Source organism: Ptiloglossa arizonensis, chromosome 6 (assembly GCF_051014685.1).
Source record: "Ptiloglossa arizonensis isolate GNS036 chromosome 6, iyPtiAriz1_principal, whole genome shotgun sequence".
Lineage (NCBI taxonomy): Eukaryota > Metazoa > Arthropoda > Insecta > Hymenoptera > Colletidae > Ptiloglossa > Ptiloglossa arizonensis.
In genome coordinates, this window is record NC_135053.1 from 24,768,202 (window position 1) to 24,784,339 (window position 16,138).

Sequence of the window (16,138 nt, forward strand, 5' to 3'; positions counted from 1 at the left end):
ACGCCCGTACCGACACGGAATCCCAAAGGACGGAAACGGCTATTTATTACGGGTAGTCGTAACGCCGAATTCATTGAACGGTGAATTCATTCGGCGACTATTTTATGCGAGAGATAAAGCTTCCGGGGAAAAGAAAGCGTAATACGCGCGAGGGTATAAAGCCCCAACGCGCGCGCGCGCGCGTGCGAACGAAGGGAGAGGGGGCTCGTGAGCCTCGTATCTCGTATTTACCCCTGCTCGTAGCAAGAGTTTCCAGCGGTATAAAAAAACGACGAGGAGGACGGAGAGAAGGGTCCGTAGACAGAGGGCCGGTCGACGGAAAGAGAAAAAAAATCAACGAAACCGTTCTCCCAGTGACCCGCTTATCTCGCAAGACTGCCGATAAAAAAGCTAGCCCGTCCCGGAAACAGCCACCGACACGGTGCCAGCGGGGGCAGGGACGGTGGAAGGGAGCGGTGTTCTCGCGAGGTCGAGGGCGCGCGATCCGCGCGCGTACAGCCTGTCGCGTATATTCGGCCCATACTTTCGCAAAATATAAAAAGAGATTGCACGGCTGATTTATGTAAATACCTTTGGCCCGCGGATAAACGAGTTCTTGCCGAAGCACGATGGAAGAGGGTGAGACCTTGACGTCGGGACGAGGCTCCAGGCGGCGGGGCGGGACGGGGAGGAGGTGACGAACGAACGAGGCGGTAAAGGCTTAGGGTAACAGGAACGCCCGACGGGCATTCGAGGAGTAAATATTTTTCGACGTCGTCGCTCGCGAGGGATTCGCGAGAGTTTATCGTATTTCGCGCCCAGCTGCCTCGCCTCCCGTGAATCGGGCGAGAAGGTTGTCGCCCGAGACGGTGAACGCGCGGATGAAAAGAAGAAAAGAAGAGAGCGAGCGAGCCAGACCGAGAGAACACGATGCGGGAGACTCGGAAAGACGGTTGCAACTACGCTCGTACACGCTCATCCGAACAACCGTATTTCACCAGCCGGGTCAGAAGTCAGTCAATTTGCGAGTCGACTGTGCGCGCAACGCCCAACCGTCCGCCCCTCGCTTCTCCAACTTTAAATAATCTCGAAGCGTGTGAACGTCTTCTCGCTGGAATTTACCGCGACTTCGACGACGCTTCGCGAGTCGATGGACCCGTGAAGATCTTGCCACGCGTACGATGTCGAAAATTTCCAATCGAGACGCGAGAATCGATGTATTTTCGGCGATTCGTTCGCGGGTCTCGCCACTTGCACGGTACTCGAAACGAAAGAATCGCTTCCTTCGACTCGATGTAACGACGTAAACCCGCGAGAAGATATTCACCGTTCGAGATACGATTCTTCCGCGGTCTCGAGTACTCGTTGGCAAAATTTTGATCCGCGTGCGAGGAAGACGCCCGACGACGAAGACGAGCACGGGCGTTGAGTAATTACGGCTGGTACCCGATGCGGCAACAGACGACACGGCGGCGCGACGTCGGTCCGTTTCGCGCCGATTGGAATACGCCTATGTAAACGCGGAGCGGAGCGGAGCCAGCCCGTGCGTGTACGCGTCCCACGTGAACCTGTGCGCGTTAACATAATGCATCGAGCAGACGTTGCTTTGATGTCAAGTATGAATTCCGAAGCTACGAGCAGCCGCGGATGCGAGCAAACATCCTCCGAGGGTCGCGGCTGGTTCCAGTAAACTCGACACCGACGACGCCCCGTGCCGCGTGGATTCCTGCGGATGCGCCGCGACGCCACGGTTTCAACTCCGCGAGAACATTGGAATTGCGACGAAGGGACCGTTCGTGCGTGAACCGATCCCTACGCGTCTCTGTCGCTCGACGAGCCGCCTCTGTTCCCGCTAGAAATACGCGCGAAACGAGGCTTTCGGGGTATCGGAGCGATTTCATCGAGCGGAACTTGATTAACTGTGCCCTCTCGTTTCGTCGGATTTTATTGGACCGGCCGCGAATCGATGCGCTTTGTTTCGGCCGGTCCTCGCGTTACCTACGAATTTTGTTCGTCGAGTATATTGCGCGTTCCGTACTTTCGATTCAACATTCGTTGCAAAGCTCGTCTTACGAATATAGCTTTCGCGGTGCTCCAATTCGTGACGAATAGAAATTAGCTTTCGAGAAGACACGTTCGCTTAGAGATACAATAGATTTTTTACGTTCAGGGTTTTCGCCCCGTAACGGATCATTTTCGTAGCGCGTAAAAAACGCAACAATACGGGTGTCACTTGGATGCATTTCGATAAATTAATTTCGATCCGCGCGTGTACCTTTTTCTGGGCCTTCGTTGCTTCTGTTTCCTTTACAAGTTCCTGTAGCGCGTTGGACGACGGGAGGTGTTGAATTGGAGCGTCTCGACGTCCGCACTTCTCGACAGCTTTTCAGGGGTGTCGAGATCGTTGGAAATTTAAAGAACGAAGTCTCGTTGTGGTATTTAACAGTGTTGTATTTAGCGCAGGGTTGGCAAAAGTTGTTAGGTTGTATATTTTGTGTAAACTGGCCGCGGAACTCTAGCCACCGATCTCTGGTTTGTTGTAGTTTGTTTGTCGAACTCTTGCAACTAGTGTTGAACTCTTGTGTCTCGTGTAACTGTCGAACTTGTATGTTTCTTGTAATGTTTAACTGATGGCGAAATGTTCGCTTGATCGAGTCTGTGTCAAACTGATTGGCAAAAAAATCGTTGCACTGTGTTGCACAGTCTGTTTTGAGTGTTGCACTGTTGCACTGTTGCACTATTTTCTCCGCGTGTCAATCCTCCGTTTTACGCGTTCGGTTTGACATCCGATTGGCTGAGGAATTTGGGAGATGGACAACTGTTTCGCAGGAAAGGGAAGCCTGGAGTGGGATTGTTAGTTGCAAACCGAGGGTTCCGGGATGTGAAAAAAGCTAAAAACCATAAAGAGGCGAAAGTCGCCTTAATGACCTCGCAGCTGCTTAACAGGCCTCCAAGACACGTGCTCGGCATTCGCGCTAATCCAGCCACTTTAAAACGTAAACTACGTGTTACAGAATAGGAGTGCGAGAGTAAATGGGGCGTGGAAAATTTGATTTAGTCGTCACAGTAGCCAGTTGTAACTTTAAGTGTATTCTCAGTTTCGTGAAGTATTTCAAGTTCCATCTGTGGCAACGAATGGAAAAGAAATCTTTTTCCGTTTTCGTGGATACAGAACCTACTTACCTTGTACGAATCGTTGACGATCGATGTCGTAATCGATGGTCAGTCGATTCAGCCGTTTGGTCGCAAGTCTTCTTTCGTTGTTGCTCGCGATGTTGTTGGACACTCCACGACTAGCGGTACAGCGATCGTGCTCGACGTGTCTACCGTGCCGAAAGTTGTATACCGGATCACCGCCAAATTTTACACTTAGAAAATAACGGGCGAGTGTGTCGTCGCTGAAATATTCGGTTTCACGTTGACCCGATTCCACGGTATTCAATTCTGCCTACCGATTCGTATTTAATTCGGTTCGTATAAATCTTTGGGTCCTTTTCGCCTGTGAATCGCAACCGGTGAAAGTAGGGGGGCGCGTCGCGGCATGTTCGTAAGGCGCCGGTACCGGATCTGATTCAAGATTTGCTTTGAAACTCGAGACACATGAAACAGTATCAAAGCCGAGCGTCGATTGCGCATTAATCAGCGTCGCCGTGACGCCCGTGGAGAAGGCTCGCGTTCAAAGTGCACGGAGTTAATCGTATTACCTGTCCTGCGAGCATTTACCCGCGCCATCTTTCGCGTATTAAATAGTAATAATTCCCCACTCGCGTCGGTACGATATCTGTCTTCCGAGTACGGGTGAAAAAAAAAGAAAAAAACCGACGCGGACCGCTCGTGAAAAGAGCCGTGGAGTTCTCTAGTCTCCGATAGAGCCGTCTGCGATAACATCGTCCTTTGGCGAGCCATTATGCTTCAACCTGGGCACTATCCTAGTTTCCTTTCAGTATTCTGACTCTATTTCAGCCGCCATAATTAGATCAGTCTCTTCGGGCCTCGGACGAGTGGCAAAGATGTTGGCGACGTAACATCAAAAGCCGGATGACGTTACCGCAGGGCTTCGACGGACAGGGGAGGACACCTTTCCACACAGACCGCACGAAAAAGACGTAATCGCATTCCCGTGCACTGTAAATCTACTCTATTTGCGTTCTTCTTTCCGATAATTAATAAGTCTGTACGAGGAGGGACAGAGATCGCCCGATAATCGATCGAGAAACGGAAGAAACGAGAGACGAAATCGCGAGCGCGACGTCTCGTTCCGAAATTGATGTCTGTGAAAAATTTTTCCTTCAACGTGGACTTCGTGCTTTACGCGCGCAAAGCTGCCAGGCAAATTTATTTCAATTTCAAAGGGAAACATTAACGATATTAAATCGGACATCCGTGAACGGGGAATCTTTCGCTCGGGCTTGTCTCCTGCCGTGTTTCTTCGACGAAAGACACACGAGGGGGTAAGTATATATTCGCAAAGTCGAGCGATACTCAAGATATTAAAATAAAAGAGTTACGTTCCAAATTGGTTCTGCGTTGTATCACAAGATGTCGTCGGAACGAAATTAATTGGTCGTTTGAGGTCACTTTGCGGCTACCCTGAACATTCTGCACGGCTATTGAACTTAATTAAGATTCACGCAACACGAAATAGAAGGTAGAAGGTACCGCGACGGCACGGAATCGCATCCCACTCCTTAACGTTGCCGTAAATTTCATCGAGATCGAGATTCGTGACACCGAATCTGTAAATCAGTACCGAGAGACGAGAGAAAGAGTGGGCGGAGCAAGCGAAAGAAGGGGTGGGGATAGCCGCACGGTGTCCTCGAGCGGCCAACTCATTCCGCTGCGACGAAACGTGTTCGTGGAAACGTAAAAACGGATCGTGCGATCGATTCGGAAGCCAACATCGTTCTTTCGATATTTCGTGTACCGTTACATTTTCCCGGACGCAGTGTTTCGATCTCGAGTCGATGGAATTTCCTCGAATCGGAGAAATTCTCCAAGTATAGGCGAAGAGTTAACAATTCGTTCTTCCTTTAAAGGTCGTTAAGAGAAGCGGTTGGCAGGCGCGCAGTCCGACGAAACGAACAATTCGTAGAAGAAACGGGGGTACGTTAATTCGTACCCAAATATCTCTGCCAAAGACTAGACGCCATGCTCACCCCATTCCGTGCGATATCTCTCTCTCTCTCTTTCTCTCTCTCCTTTTCTCTCTAGAGTCGCGGCATACCGAACCGCGACCGAGAAGAATTCAGAAGCTAACAATTATTCACGTTTTCCAGACGATTCCTCCCCCTCACCGTGGCCGTTCGTAAAATCAAATCTGTCTGCCGCAGCCGAGAGCCAGAACCACGTGAAAGTCCACAAGAACCGCGGCGGTGGGGTGCGGTCGGGGGCCGAAACCCTCTCTCCTTTCCTTAAACCTCCTCGTCGCCAGGTTGCGCAAGATGCGAAAGTTTCTTCCGCGAGAAAAGTTTTGAATATTCAATACTCGCCGCGGCACGAGCGCAACGCCGCCAGGGGATGGCGAGTGGGCGGTGGAGGGTGGAGGATGGAGGGTGGAGGGTGGAGGGTGGACGGTTGCGGGTATTCGAAGCAATTTCATTTTTCTTATTTTGTTCCGCGTGCCGCGGCGGATTCGAAGGTAGTCGGTGCAGCCTACCGAATCAAGAGGGGGAGAGTCACGGTTAGAGGGAAGAAGAAAGGGCGGGGGTAGTTGCTAAGACCGGGGTATTTTCTATTCGCCGTGCGTCCGGGATCCCCGACAGCCCTTCCCCCTCTACCGAGCCACCCCTTCGGCGCTCCTCCCACGAGACACGTCGAGCGGGTCTCCAGGAGGGTTAGATGTTTTCGATGAATCGATTCGAGGGTACTTCCGCTATGCAAACTCTCTTTCCACCGGGAATCGCTTCGTCCGTTGCACGCCGCACCACGGACGATCGACAAGCGCCACCGACGACGGTTCGACTTTAACCATGGCGACGGATCAACCGAGTTCACGGGGTTTGCTCGTGTCTGGGCTCGAGAAATCGGCAATCGGACCATTTTTTTTTTCTCCACGAGGAAACTACGCGAGAGATTAAAAGGAAAATATTTGCGTCGGTTATCGTACGCGCGAAAATGTTTGAAATAATTGCGATACGTCCGGTTGTACGTCGAACGGAATTTAGGCGAGCTTCTCGCGCTGGAAAGTTGTACACCTGTACCCGGTACCCTTCTCGAACCAATTTTGAGATCCGTTACCTCGTCGATTGCAATTACGATGAATTTGCGCATGAATCTTCTCGTCCCGTTTACTCCATTCACCGAAAATGTCATCGGTGAAGTGGAAATATACAGATTGTTATTTCGTAGGGGTGAATTAAACTAGACGAAGGATCTGGATCAACGATCAACGGTACAGTTGTTAATTTTTATTCCGAATAGGAGTAATTGCAAATAATGCTCAATTCTCGGCCCGAAATACCAGAGTGGGGGTCTTTCGAGTCCGCAAGTTGCTTTACCGGCGAAGCGCGCGTTCGCCCTCGGACGGGGAAGTTTCGGTAACGAGGTTCCTCCCAAATTGCTACCAGCTATTCCCCGGGCGCGCCGGGAGCGTAGAGCTAGCGGCAAAGAGGTCAGGCGTCAGGATCGACCAATTGATCGCGGATCGCGCAGCGACCGAAAATTGAGAAATTGTGATCGAGGAAGGACGAACGCGAGAAGTAGCGGACGGTACTCGAACTCGGAGACTTTGCACGTTCGTAGTTTCTTTGCTATATTCGAAGAACCGAGGATCTTCGAATCATCGTACATACACACTGGACGAATAGTGTCCTTTGTACAAATTATACGGTTTACGGTGCGTCGAGATTTTTCTCTCGAAGGATCAACGTTAGAAATGTATTTTCAGATACGTAAAAACGTGACTGGAAACGCAGACGCATTCGCGCGTTGAAAAGTAATGGTAAAATCGACGAAAACGACGAGCGTGTGCGTCCGAGCGATACGACAACGGGGCGATAAGAAAGAATCGATCGCGTCGAATGCTGCTGAACTATTCCATATACACGCGTTTCCGATATCACGGAGAACGCTGTGTTTGCACGGATTAACTTTGATCTAACCGTGCAGTGGCCCCGCTACTGTAATGTCACACCCCAGTGGTTTTCCTCGAGTTCGCGAAGAGAAACACAGAGGGTTAACTTCGGTTTGAATTAATAAACGAGGCTTTGCTTCTAATACCGGGCTTAACTCAGTTTAGTTTGTCGATCGAGTGCTGTGTAGCACCAAACTGTAATCCGATTTTGCAGATTGTACCCCAATACGATACACCGACATTAGTTCGACGCGACATATTTGAGTACCTTCGTGAATCAATCAGCGGGCTCTTTCATAAGTGAAACTAACGCTTGCGCGCCCCTTCCATTTATCCACGATAATCGAATGAATCGTCTCTGCTTGAACATTAATTCGCGTTTCCGACTAACCGGTACAAACGAATGGAAAGTAATCAACGCGCCCGATGTAACCAACATTTTTTTTCGCAAAATTACCATTTTCTTCGTTCCCGGTACACTCGTTCGCGTCGCCTTTAGATTTCGCGAAACGGTGCACTCTTCTCACAGTTTCTTGAAATTGTTGCGTCGAAATTGCACTTGCGTCGACACTCGTTTACGATACAACTCCGAACAATCGTACCAAGACGCTTGGACCGTTATCGAACAACGCTTTCGCCAGAGTTTTCCGTTTCTCGGACCGTTCTTTCCCGATTCTGCCACGATTTTCGACGACGAACGAGGAACGAAGATTCGCCGGAGAATCCGCAGTACCTCGAACCGATTGTACAAAGCCCCGAACAATACGAAAGGACGAACAATCGGGATGGGAATCGCACCGGTCGCGATTACACTCTATCCCGTGGAATAACTGATTAAGATCGGAACGATGGAACTTTACATTCCTCGTGATATTTTGGGACGAGGATGAAACTGACGCGACGCGGCGATAACGTTTCCTCCGTTGCAAGATCGTGCACTTATCTCGACCGTTACCGTGAACAGAGGGGACGAGAGAAGGGGCTCGCGACGTACAAATTCAATTGCCGAAGTTCAACGTCCCCGCGACACTTGTGTTTGCGCCCCGATAAGCGAATAGGGGATTACGCGCCTATTCGCTACATTCGATGCGTCTGGAATCGATCAGATTTTCGGTACAACGATCGGACGAACGATGAAACGAGTAAGAGAATTTTTGGAGAGTCTCGAGCTATCGGAAATATTTCAATCGCAATGTCCGCGATGTCGTTCGAGCACCTCGAACGGTAAACAGTGCCCAGTGTCTTTAAACTTGTCTCGGATCGGCCAAATTGGTAACTTCGTCGAATTTCGACGCGAACCAAACGCGAATCGGTTTTCATCGTCGGATCCTCTCGAAGAACAGAAGTCGACCTTACCCTCTCGAAGAAACGATCGTTTCGTCGACGAGAGATCTTATCGATCGAAACAGCGAAGATATCGAGGATATTTCGAGCGTGTCCCGTTAATCGTCGACTCGGTTCAAGGAAACCAAATCGCGTCGCAAAGTTCGGTGGTACGATTCGAGGATCGTGAGAAATGTGGAACGAATTCGTTGTTTTTGACGCAAAGTTCACCGGGAATGCGAAGTCGGAAGTCGAGGTGGTCGACCGTAGAGAGGAGGGAAGAGCAAACGGGCAGGAAGCTCTTCGACGAGGTAGTTTCCGGCCGAGTCTGATGCGTCTTCGCTCGGATCCCGACGTTATCGCGACAATTGAATGGCTCGAGTCCTCCATGCTTTCCCGCTCTTGCTGCGCGACCACGATAAGCTTCAGAAACAGCCCCCAATGGTTTCTCGCGCGATTACTGGTACCTGTATCCTCGGATCGGCCCCTCTTCTCCCTTCCTACGTCCCTTCCTGCGTCCCTTCCTGCCTCTCCCGATGCCGCGTCTTACCTTCGTCTCGAAAGAAACCTCCGATGTTGATCACGGTCCAAACGGTTCGACTCGAATAGTTTTTCGGAACGATTTCGGAATGGCCGAGTTCCGAACTCGCGACGCCCTTCGAACGTTTCAACGTTCAAGATTGTAACTTTCCTCGACACCGAGCGTACGTTGAATCGAACGGTGAACGTTTCCCCGTGCACCGAAGGGAACTCGGTAGCAACGAACAATTTCGAGAGCCGATCGCTGATCGATAACAGGGCGCAAAAACGTCCAACACCTTTTCCAGTCGTAACGGGACCATCCGCGCAGCGAAGTGTCCTTATTACATGGGAAGTCCTCGTTGGCAATATCGGGGAGGACGTTTCACGGCAATAACGCGTTGCTCTTTTCGCGCAGCTGCTGGAAATTGAACTTGGACGCGTTACGACCGCTTAACGCGCGTTAGACATCGCCAAGTTGTAAACCCGCCCGCCATCGCGCGGACTATCTGTTCGAAGTCTGCTTCGTAAAATGTTCTACGGAGGAATGGTTAAAGATCTCGAAGACGATCGATTACCCGTTGCGCGACGTCGCTCAATTTTTTTTCCGTTACTCAACGGAAACAATTGCATTCTTATTAATTTCGTAGAGATTTTAACTCCGCTCACCGACTATCGTTCTCCTACGGTACCTTTGCGTCGAAGATTTTACATTCGTTAAAATCTTTCGCGACGTTCCCGGAGCCGATTCGCGCGAAAAGGTGTCCCCGTCTTCTCCTCGAGATCCATTCGCGACACTTGCTCCGCGAACGAGTTCTTCGACAGCGAAATGGTCCCAGTCGCGATGAAAACAAACGTCGTTTCCCGATAGGAGTCGCTAAAAGACGGAATCGGCGTCGAAACGAGACAGCGAGCCCGGCCGGGCATCGATTTCCGTTTTGGCCCAATAACTCTGCCTCCATTTTCACCGTTACCAAGTTCCGGGCAGAAAGGACCGGGGCGGCTCTCCCTGGCTCTGTTCGTTCCCTCTATGGCTGGTCGTGTGTCCGTGACAATGGCATCGCGGCCGGTTCATGCATAAATGCGACGTAACAATAAACAGAGCGGCGCGAACGCGGGCCACGGGGATTGGCCGGCCGGGATGTTGGAGGGCAAAGGGCGAAGGGAGGGTGGGAGAGCAGCAAGGAGAGACGCTTCAAAGGCCGTCCATAGCCAGAGGATCAGAAACCGATATGAGATTTGGCCGTGTATGAATGATGTATCCCGCGACCGGTGCTACTTGCAATCTCTGCCACCCTCTCGCTCCACCAGGCCCGGGCTGAAGCTGCGGGAGGGGAAAGGGCACAGAGAGGACAGAGAGGACAGAGAGGCCGGGAATGTGTTCTCTGTTTGTCCACGGATATGTACCACTATATTGCGTATATACGTTATATCCCAGTTTCGCTCGGGAAAGGCGACCGGTATGGGGGCGTTTTGCATTCGTAACCCTCGCGTGTACACACGGACGTAATTGCTTTTAATAGGAGAGGGGGACGGACGGGAGGGAACCGAGGGCATGAAAAGATATTTTTATTCCGGGAGAATTTCGCGGCCGATTATTCCCAACGAAGAGGGAGCGATGCTCTCGTGTAACGTGATTTTTCCAGCCGCGTTTACCGGCCTTCGGTGTTCCCGAATCGACTGCACCGTGGATAGTTGAAATTAAAGACCGGGGAGAACGGAATTCAACGAGATCGATCGTTTATTCGCTCGCGTTCGCTTACTTTAGGGTGTTGCATCGACATCGTTGCTCGACCGCGATTAGTATCACCGACGTTAAAGGGAACGTACGCGTACGCGCGCGGATCTCTTCCATCGAAGAGGAAACGAGCAAACGAAGCCTTACGTCGGAAGAAAGTGCACGGTGGCTCGCGCGAGGAGCTGTTCGCTCGCGTGATCGAGGTAAATTTTTTTTCTTTTTTTTTTTTTTACTCTTTCACTTTACGATGTTCCATTTCCGCGTGTTCTCCCATTTTTTCTCCGGGCGGTCGCTGCTTCTACGTATCACGGAGAAAGAATCGTCCATCGACGAAAGGAGGACGAGAAAGCGACTCGAAACGAAACAGGAACAACGAGGCGGCAGCTTGTTGCGTTTCCGATTATTTCGTTATTCTCGCGCGTTTCCACGATCGCGCAGCGTACTCGAAACGCGCAGATGACGAATCCCCGTTTCGATCGACGCCCGTCTCGACGCGGTTACGTAAATTTCGCGCAAATAAAACGAATATAGAAACAAAAAGGGAGACGCCGCGGACTGCATTCGATTTCGAGCGGTGCGGCGCGGCACACGGGTAACGACACGGTAGTTTCAGCGAACTGCCCTTTGGCCCGATTTTCCTTTTTTTCCCTCCACGTCCCTCCGCATCGAAACTTCTGCACGATTTTATTGCGCTCGTTTTGTATCGCTATGAATCATTGTTACACAATCGGGAATTCATGTTTCGCTTCGAACAACTTCGCCGATAAATCACCCGAAGAACGGGCCGCTGTTTTTCGTGCCCATTTCCAGGACGTATGACGCTCGTTCTTTGGTTTTTTACACGAGCCGGAAGCACCCCGTGAACCCCCGGAAGAAAAAATCCGATACGAGCCGCCGTGGAATTTTCCATCGAACCCGATATTTTAATTGACATATTCCGCGGAGCGCGAATCAATTTATTCGTTGTGTCGGCGGTGTAAAAAATTAATAAAATCCGAAACGTCATCTGCTAACAAGGTGTGCCATCCGAACCCCGGGGCGCTGAAAAATGCTCGTAAAATAAAATATTACACGACCGTGTGAAATACTGCGAGGAGAGAAGCGAAAAGTATGTGAAAAAGGATTTCCAATAGGGGAACGAATAAAATGGGAAAAAATAGCGGTACAAAGATGGAACCATTGGGTAACCAGCTATGGAAAGATCGCAGCGGGTTGGTTCGGTGGGGAAACCGACCAGTTGGAAATCGATGCATTCGGCTTGCAAAACGTTAATTGAAAATTGATTAAAACGTTGCCCGCCGTGCGAAAACGGTGGTTGCCTTCGCGGAGTCAAGTGGCCGCATTGTACGGCACACCGAATTGATACGAGTCGCAACCTTTCACCGGCAACTTTTACATTTTCTCCTCCTTTCGCGTTCGTCTCGACGCGTTTCGTGACGGTTCGTTCGCGAGGTGAACGCGACTCGTTCATCGAATCGGAGCATCGCGAATCGTTGACGAAGACAATGTTGATCGGCTGCTCGAGGTCGTCGAAAGAGAAGACAAAGGAGATCTCGGCGCACAGGTTCCTCGCGTGTAAGGTAATCGACTATCGGTAATCGTCGACGACCACCTGACCTTCTCGCGTGCAGCGACCACCCCCGGTGCTCCGTCCTCGTCTCTTTCGGTTTCTTAAGGCGACCGCTCGGTTTCGTTACGGTATTTATTTTCCAAGCGGACGCTTGTTCCTCCGGAGTTTACGCAATTTAAACTTTAATTTTAAACGGCTGCGCTCGAATGCGCTGCAACGTTAAAAATTGAGAAAGAAAAAGTTACTACCATGGCTGAAGGAATACCCGAATGAAGAGAATCCCTCCCGCTCGTGGAATTTTCTTTTAATTTGCGGCCGGGCCGGTTTCTGGAGTACACTTTTTATTTATGCCATCAAATTCTCGGGATTCAAAGGAATTTGTGCATTTCTTTTGATCGGGATAACCTGAATTTTTCTTCGCTTCCCGCGTAACAGTTACGTTCGTCGTTTAACGGCGTTCTTTTCAACGTCTTCGAGGGCGAATAAGAAACACGAATCTCCGATGGTTGCTAGATGCAAGACGCGACCATCTTTATCCGTCGATATCTTTCGTAATTTAAGAGTCACCGAGACCTAAATAAAATTGGCTCCTACAGAGGTGGAGTCTCTTCCGTAGAGTCGAATACTACCAACAACGAAACGATGTTCTCGCTCGACGATGGGATTGCATCGATAATGTTCTCTCGTTTTTTCGTTCGATAGCCGATTTTCGATATTCACGAAACGATAGACTCCATAGGGCACATAACGCGTTCCAACAATTGTACTGCGCATTTGTTTGCGCGAACGTGGCCTTCCATCCCTCTCTCTCTCTCTCTCTCTCTCTCTCTCTCTCTCTCGTAATATCAGGCACCGCATGGACGTCAAATAAGAGCTCCATCCATGAATTATTTTGCCAGCTAATTTCCCCGGTGGCGCATTGCTTGGACGCTCGCCTGAGGGACGCGCGCCGACTGTTTGGACACCGGCATCAAACTGACTTTATCAGAGTTAGGCTCGACAATGGCTATATAAAACTGTTAATCATGATTAAAGTTATAACACAGCGGCGAAACGAGCCAGGAACACCTGCTGAAACAGCGGCGCAGCCGAAAATACAACGAACCAAAGTGCGTCGTTCGGCAACGGTGGAATCGGGAAAAAATTTGTTCAGCGCTGAATACGTTTCGACGGAATTCACCTACAATTGACTTTGTAATTAGATACGCTATCGTTTAATCAGCATCAACGGTACAAAATAGTGGGACTCGTTGTTAAAATAGATCGTATTTGGAGAAATTTATCGCACTTGCGAATGGCACGCAGCGCCGACGAAATTTACGATCGAACGATGGTGTTGAAAACGATCGAAACCTTGTCAATTTACCAATTTCTTTTTTTCATCGATTCGACGAAACGCGTCTACTTGTCCCGATTACCGCTCCGTTTTCTTCGAAAGGAGTCCCGTAGTCTTTCGACGTTCCGCCGCGTTGTTTTCTCACCGATTCTCGGACATTCGTCGTTCTCCTGGAACTTCGTGGCAATAGTTACAAGTACGGTAAAAAGTTAACAACTTACCTTCGGGTTACCAGGTAGCAAAGAACTTCCAAGATCTTGCTGGAACGACGAGTCGCGGAGTTTGTTCCGGTGCCTCTTAGAAATAAGTCGTACGTACTCGGAGGCTTTGGAAAAATGACGACTCGCTTACGGATTGCCGGAAGAGGATCCACGCAAATTCTTTTACACGATTTATCTTCTGTATTTCTCTCGATCCTACATCGACGATAACTACGTCAACGTCCGACGAACCGTTGACAAGTTGCGTATTTCACGGAGCAATGGTATCGAGTCCGGTGGTAAGAGAGAAAAGAAAACGATTTATAGAAATTCTCGTAAAACTAGCAGCTACGTCGTTTCGTAAAACAACTACGAACACTTAACGTTGCACTTATCGGCTAGAGGAATGTACAACTCGCGAGACACGAATTCCCGCCGTTTCGTTTCAGGGTAAAAGGGACGAAGGGTGAAGCGGGGTGGGAGAGCGGGAGCAATCACGCTCTAATTGCACCCGCGATTGCGTCAGCGCGAGAGGAATTATACCGTGATAACGCTTACTCTAGATTCAGTCTAGATCGAGAACGGAGGAAAGCGTTCGTTGCACCGAGAAAGCGACATCTCGGCGACCTTCCGGTTGCCAGGAGATCCTGGACTAACCTCGCCAGAAGCTCTTCTCCATGACGAACCGCACCAACAGCGACAGAACCATCAGGAAAACGATGACGGCCGCAGCGACGAGAATAGCGCCGTATCCTGCGAATGAATATTTCAGTATTTAACTTGCCGAAGTCCAAGCGCATATTTGACTTTTTAATTGCACTACTCGCGCCATTAGCAAAACACACACAACCCGCGTATCTTCCGCGATCTTTACCGAATCGTAATTTTCCACGAGAGGGTCGCTCAAAGTCCCCCATTTTCCATTCCGCGTTAACCGTAACGCAAGCATCGAACCACGATGGAGAATTATACGAGAGTTTCGGAACCCCGGCAAAAATCGAACCCCTCGCGGGAGAACCTTTTATCAATTTCTGAAACGGAATAGAATTTAACGAGAAGATCGAAGTTCGAAACGTTCGAATTCGTGCGATCACGCGCTCCGCTTTTTACAAGATTCAGTTTTACCGTCGATTTTTCGAAATATCTCTGCGCCCGTCCGAGCGGAATTATCCTCGAGAAGGAAAGGGTAACGTGTATCGTACAATTTGAACTTTCAACAATGAATAATCGCCGATGGACAATAAGTCTCTGAATTTCGCGCGCGCTAATTGAATAACGACTTGGAGGGTGGAGAGGCAGGTATTTTTGGGCAAAAAAAAAAATAACGTTATCGTGAAACGAACCGAACGCGTTCACAGTCGTATTACATTCACTGATTACAATGAAAAATTTATGGTAATGAATTTTCCGCCCGAATTACGTTAAAGATCTCGTTATCCGCGTTACGCGCGCCCCGAACGATGAAAAATTTTGTAAAATGCACCACGCTGCGTCGGAATCACGCTTTTCGCTGCATTTTGCATACGTACCAATTTATTCCGTGTTGTTCCCGTTACCGTGCAACGTTTCCAAGAACGAAACCCTGAACACCGCGACTGCCGATTCTACGCTTTTGGAAAACGAATAAACATTTTCATGCAACGCGTGGATGCACTTTTCGATGCAATTAAAACCAATTACTCCGTGACTATTGCAAAGTGATTGCAGAAATAATTGCAGGTTTTACAAAGGATGATTCTGGGAGGAAAAAATAGAAAACGGAGTAAAATATTTGCTACGCAATAACGGAACCGATGAAATTGAAGCTTTCGGCTGTAGTTAAAAAATCATTGTTAAGCGGTCGTTATAAAATAATTGGACGATTCCCGCTAGGTATTCTTTCGGAACGAAGGCTATTAAAGGGTAAAAACGGAATAATTTCCCGAATGGAGAAATGTCGTTCGGGTTCCATAATTTTTATTACGCGAGCGACCCTTCTATTTCGGTCAGGTGTCTCGTTTCCTGCCAAAGCTGATTACAAAGACACGAGGTGTGCATTCAAACGGAAGGAAGACACATCGAACGTTTATCGCGACGAGAAAGGTTTGTGCGAAGCCTTTGTTGATATCGGTGACCTCGCGTGAACCACCTTGAATTGCTATGTACTTTTAACGAACCAATTCCTGTTTATATTGAATCTATTTCGAAGAGTATCACCTACGACATCGAACGTTGGTAACTGACGAAAGTTAATTTCGTAACAATTTCTATATCGATTAGACGCATTGGACCCTTCTTTTGCCTCTATCGCCGAAACGTTCGATGTTTCATCCTCGAGTATCCGTTTTGTCGAATAAAATGAGAATTTTTGAAAACGTTACAAAATCGATTCGACGCTTTCGAGCTTGGTGCGTTTCTCAAG

General features: G+C 49.4%; 2 protein-coding genes across 2 annotated transcripts in view; both read right to left on the reverse strand.

Annotated features, from left to right (window-relative positions):
* The window catches only part of LOC143148417 (uncharacterized), a 42,805-nt gene that overhangs the window by 19,860 nt on the left and 6,807 nt on the right, over positions 1–16,138 (reverse strand). The window lies entirely within an intron of this gene.
* Positions 2,594–3,885, reverse strand: LOC143148418 (uncharacterized). The gene is made up of 4 exons (XM_076314722.1): positions 3,684–3,885; positions 3,479–3,648; positions 3,163–3,427; positions 2,594–2,966 (listed from the first exon to the last, which is right to left on the reverse strand). The coding sequence occupies exons 1-4, from the start codon at positions 3,883–3,885 to the stop codon at positions 2,746–2,748; spliced, it is 858 nt and encodes a 285-aa protein (XP_076170837.1). The 3' UTR covers positions 2,594–2,745.